At 64.8% G+C, this 3,234-nt stretch overlaps 1 protein-coding gene across 1 annotated transcript in view; it reads right to left on the reverse strand.

The window, feature by feature from the left end:
- Window positions 1-487: 487 nt before the first annotated feature.
- Window positions 488-3,234, reverse strand: part of ENTPD2 (ectonucleoside triphosphate diphosphohydrolase 2) — a gene marked incomplete at its 3' end in the record, with an annotated part of 6,295 nt that continues 3,548 nt past the window's right edge. The window contains exons 2-7 of the mRNA XM_021707835.1: window positions 2,944-3,082; window positions 2,249-2,399; window positions 1,922-2,081; window positions 1,619-1,846; window positions 681-935; window positions 488-607 (exon numbers count right to left, since the gene is read on the reverse strand). Coding sequence (XP_021563510.1) covers window positions 488-607; window positions 681-935; window positions 1,619-1,846; window positions 1,922-2,081; window positions 2,249-2,399; window positions 2,944-3,082 — 1,053 coding nt within the window. The remainder of the gene's footprint in view (window positions 608-680; window positions 936-1,618; window positions 1,847-1,921; window positions 2,082-2,248; window positions 2,400-2,943; window positions 3,083-3,234) is intronic.

Raw genomic sequence — 3,234 nt, forward strand, 5'->3', positions numbered from 1 at the left:
TGTTGGAGTCTCACTCTGTCGACCAGGCTGGAGTGCAGTGGCACACTCACAGCCACCTCGGTGTCGACCTCCTGGGCTCCAGCGATCCTTCTGCCTCAGCCTTCCAAGTAGCTGGAACTGTAGGTGTGCACTATCACGCCCAGTTAATTTTTGATTTTTGATTGTAGAGGCAAGGTCTCACCAAGTTGCCCGGGCTGGTCTCAAACCCACGGGCTCAGGCAATCCACTTGCCTCGGCCTCCCAAAGTGCTGGGATGACAGGCTGAGCCATCGAGCCCAGCCTCAGGGAAAGTTCTGACACCCTGGCTCCTCTGTCCCCCGCCTCCTGGTGATAGCCTGGCCAGCCCTGGAGTCTACTTAGTGCCTGCTGTCGCCCCGCCGTGGGGGGCGCTCTGAGAGGCCTGGGTCTCTCTGGACGTGCAGAGTGGGTCCATGACCGGTGGGGGTGCATGGCCCCACAGCCCCTGGGAGGTGGGAGCGGGCCTCACCTCAGCCCAGGTCTGGCTGCACACGGTCACTGCGGCCACCTCCAGCTGCTGCAGGCTGGCCACGGGCAGCTCCATCACAGTCCTCAGGAAGTCCACGGTGTAGAAGAACGCAGAGAAGGCCTGTAGGGGGCACGGTCACTCCGCCGCCAGATCCTGGGTGCTCAGGGCTGCCTCCCCGCCCGCCCGTACTCACAATAAAGTTCCCGGTCACGGGGGGCTGGGGGATCCCGTCGAAGGAGCATCGAGAGAATCGGCAGGAGGAGAAACTGAAAAGTCCCAAGACCAGGTCGCGGCAGAGGGCGGGGTCACTGCTGCCCGACAGGCTGACCCTGGCGCTGCCATTGAGGGTCTGGGGCCGCTGGGCCACGGTGCATGGTGACTTGTAGACGTCCTCAAGCAGCACTTGGGCGGCATAGCCCCTCGGCCAGCAGGGGTGGAAGCCGTGGGTCTGGGGGCCCACCGGAGTGTCAGGCTGGCACCACCCCCATGCCAGGCACTGCCTGTTCCCACCCTGAGGCCCAGCCTGACAACTGTCCCCCAACACTCATATCAGCAACATCACTTTCCTTTCCTTCTTTCTGAGCTGGGGTCTCACTCTGTCGCCCAGGCTGGAGTGCAGTGGCATGATCACGGCTCACCTCAGCCTCAACCTCCAGGCCTCAAGGCGATCCTTCCACCTCAGCCTCCCAAGTAGCTGTGACTACAGGCCCATGCACTATGCAACCATGCCCAGCTTTTTTTTTTTTTTTGAGGTCTCACTACGTTCACCAGGCTGGTCCCGAACCCCTGGGCTCAAGTGATCCTCCTGTCTCGGCCTCCCAAAGTGCTGGAATTACAGGTGTGAGCCACCACATCCATCCCTGGCAATATCACTTTTGTGCTCTGGAAGAACCATGGCTCCCCACTGCCTGCTAGACAAAAACCAAACCCCTTGGCCCGGCACTCAAGGCCCTCTGAGACTCGTCCCTGGCCCTGCTTTCCTGAGCCCATCCCCAGCCACAGGGCGTCTGCTCAAGTGAGGGCCCTCTGCCCCGCCTTCCAGCCCAGCTGGGTAAGGCCTCCTCAGTGTGGCCACTGTCCAGCTCTGCTCCAGGAGGGACCGGTGCAGGTGGGTGACCGGGGGAGGGTTACCTGGAGGGCGCTGGCCAGCAGCCGCTGGAGGACTTGGTCGCGGCCGTAGCAGAGGAAGCTGTGCGTGTAGACCCGGTAGTGCTGGCCGTACAGCCGCAGCCGGACCTCGTTGGCTCGATCCTCCACTGGACCGGCTGTCTCAAATGTGATCTGAGTGGAGGCGCCCCCCAGGTCCATGGCCCCCAGCGTTCCCTTCCGCGGCCGGAACCACCGGCCCACCCAGCCGTACTGTGGAGAGTGGGCAGTGGGATCAGCCGGTGGGTGGGCGCCATGCCCCGCCCTTCAGCTGGCTCCTGAGCCCACCTTGATGAAGTTCTCTAGCAGGTAGTTGGCCGTCACCCAGCCAAACACGCCCTCGTCCTGGCCCGAGAGGATGCGGGCGCCGCGGAAGTCAAAGGGGTACTGAGCCAGTGTCCGCATCACTGCCGCGAGCACATTGGCTGAGGCCTCTGGATTGGTCAGGCTGCGAAGTGGGGGACCATGAGGGCCCTGTCCACGGCTGGCCGTGATCCTGCTGCAGGAATGCTCGGGGATCCCAGCCCCAAGCTGCTGCCGAGGGTGTGTGGGGCCTGCCATGTGCAGGGCGGTCGCAGGGACACGGGGGCAAGGCCAGGGCATGGGCACACTCACTTGAGCAGGCGCATGCCCGCTGTGGCGCCCAGGTAGAGGGGCGTGCCTGCGTGTCTCTCTGTGGGCACGTCCCGAAGCGCTTGTTCGAGGCATGCGACCAGACTCTGGCCGGCCCCGGAAGGGTTGTCTGCATAGCTGGAAATGCCCCCACCTGGAGGGAGGGGGAGAGGTGGGCCCATGCCCCGTGGGCACCCTCTGGGTGGGCCCCGGGCCAGCAGGACTGGGGGCCTTGGACTTCTGGACCAGGTGGCATGCCTTCCCAGCCTATGCTCCCAGAGACGCCCAGTTTGGAGACAAAGGGGCCTTGGTGCCACCCACAGACCGAGGCTTCTGCTTGGAGAGTGGGTGTGGGCACAGGTGCTGGGACAAAGCTCTGGGCAACATCGACCCAGCCCGGCCTCCTGGGCCTGCCTGGGTGCCCCCACCGGGCCCTCGGAGCCCCTCCTGCCGCCTCTGGGGCACAGAGGCCAGTCCTGGGCCGGGCGAGGCCCAAGCCTTCCACCTGTCACCGGAGCGTCCTTTCTAGAATGCAAACTGCCCACGGCCCCTCCCAGGCCCAGAGGGCCTCGCCTCTCTCTGTGGGGCTTCTGCCTCGTCGGCCCCACCAGCGTCCCGAAGAGGGCCTTGCGGCTTGGCCCCGCTTGGGCTGAGGCTGGAGAGGGCCCCCGAGACCCTGGCCCCTGCTGAAGCCTCACCTCGAACGTCACAGGAGCTGTGCTGACCCACAATGCCTGTGTCGTTCTCCTTGTCTGCCGGCCACTTGTAGACAAACATGGACGTGTGGGAGGAACCAGCGTCCAGGACGATGCCATACTGAGGATGGCAGCCGTCAGCCTGGGGGCGTCTGGGGCCTGGAAGGCCATGCCCCTTGGCTCCCCCAGCCGCCACCCACCCGTCAGGTGGCCACTTCAGGCTGAGGCTCAGAGAGGGCCGAGGACAGCCATAGTGACACAGCGTGGTTGGAAGGGGCGACGGCCAAGACCCCC

Source organism: Carlito syrichta, unplaced genomic scaffold (genome assembly GCF_000164805.1).
Source record: "Carlito syrichta isolate Samal-C Ts95f unplaced genomic scaffold, Tarsius_syrichta-2.0.1 Scaffold126470, whole genome shotgun sequence".
Taxonomy (NCBI): domain Eukaryota; kingdom Metazoa; phylum Chordata; class Mammalia; order Primates; family Tarsiidae; genus Carlito; species Carlito syrichta.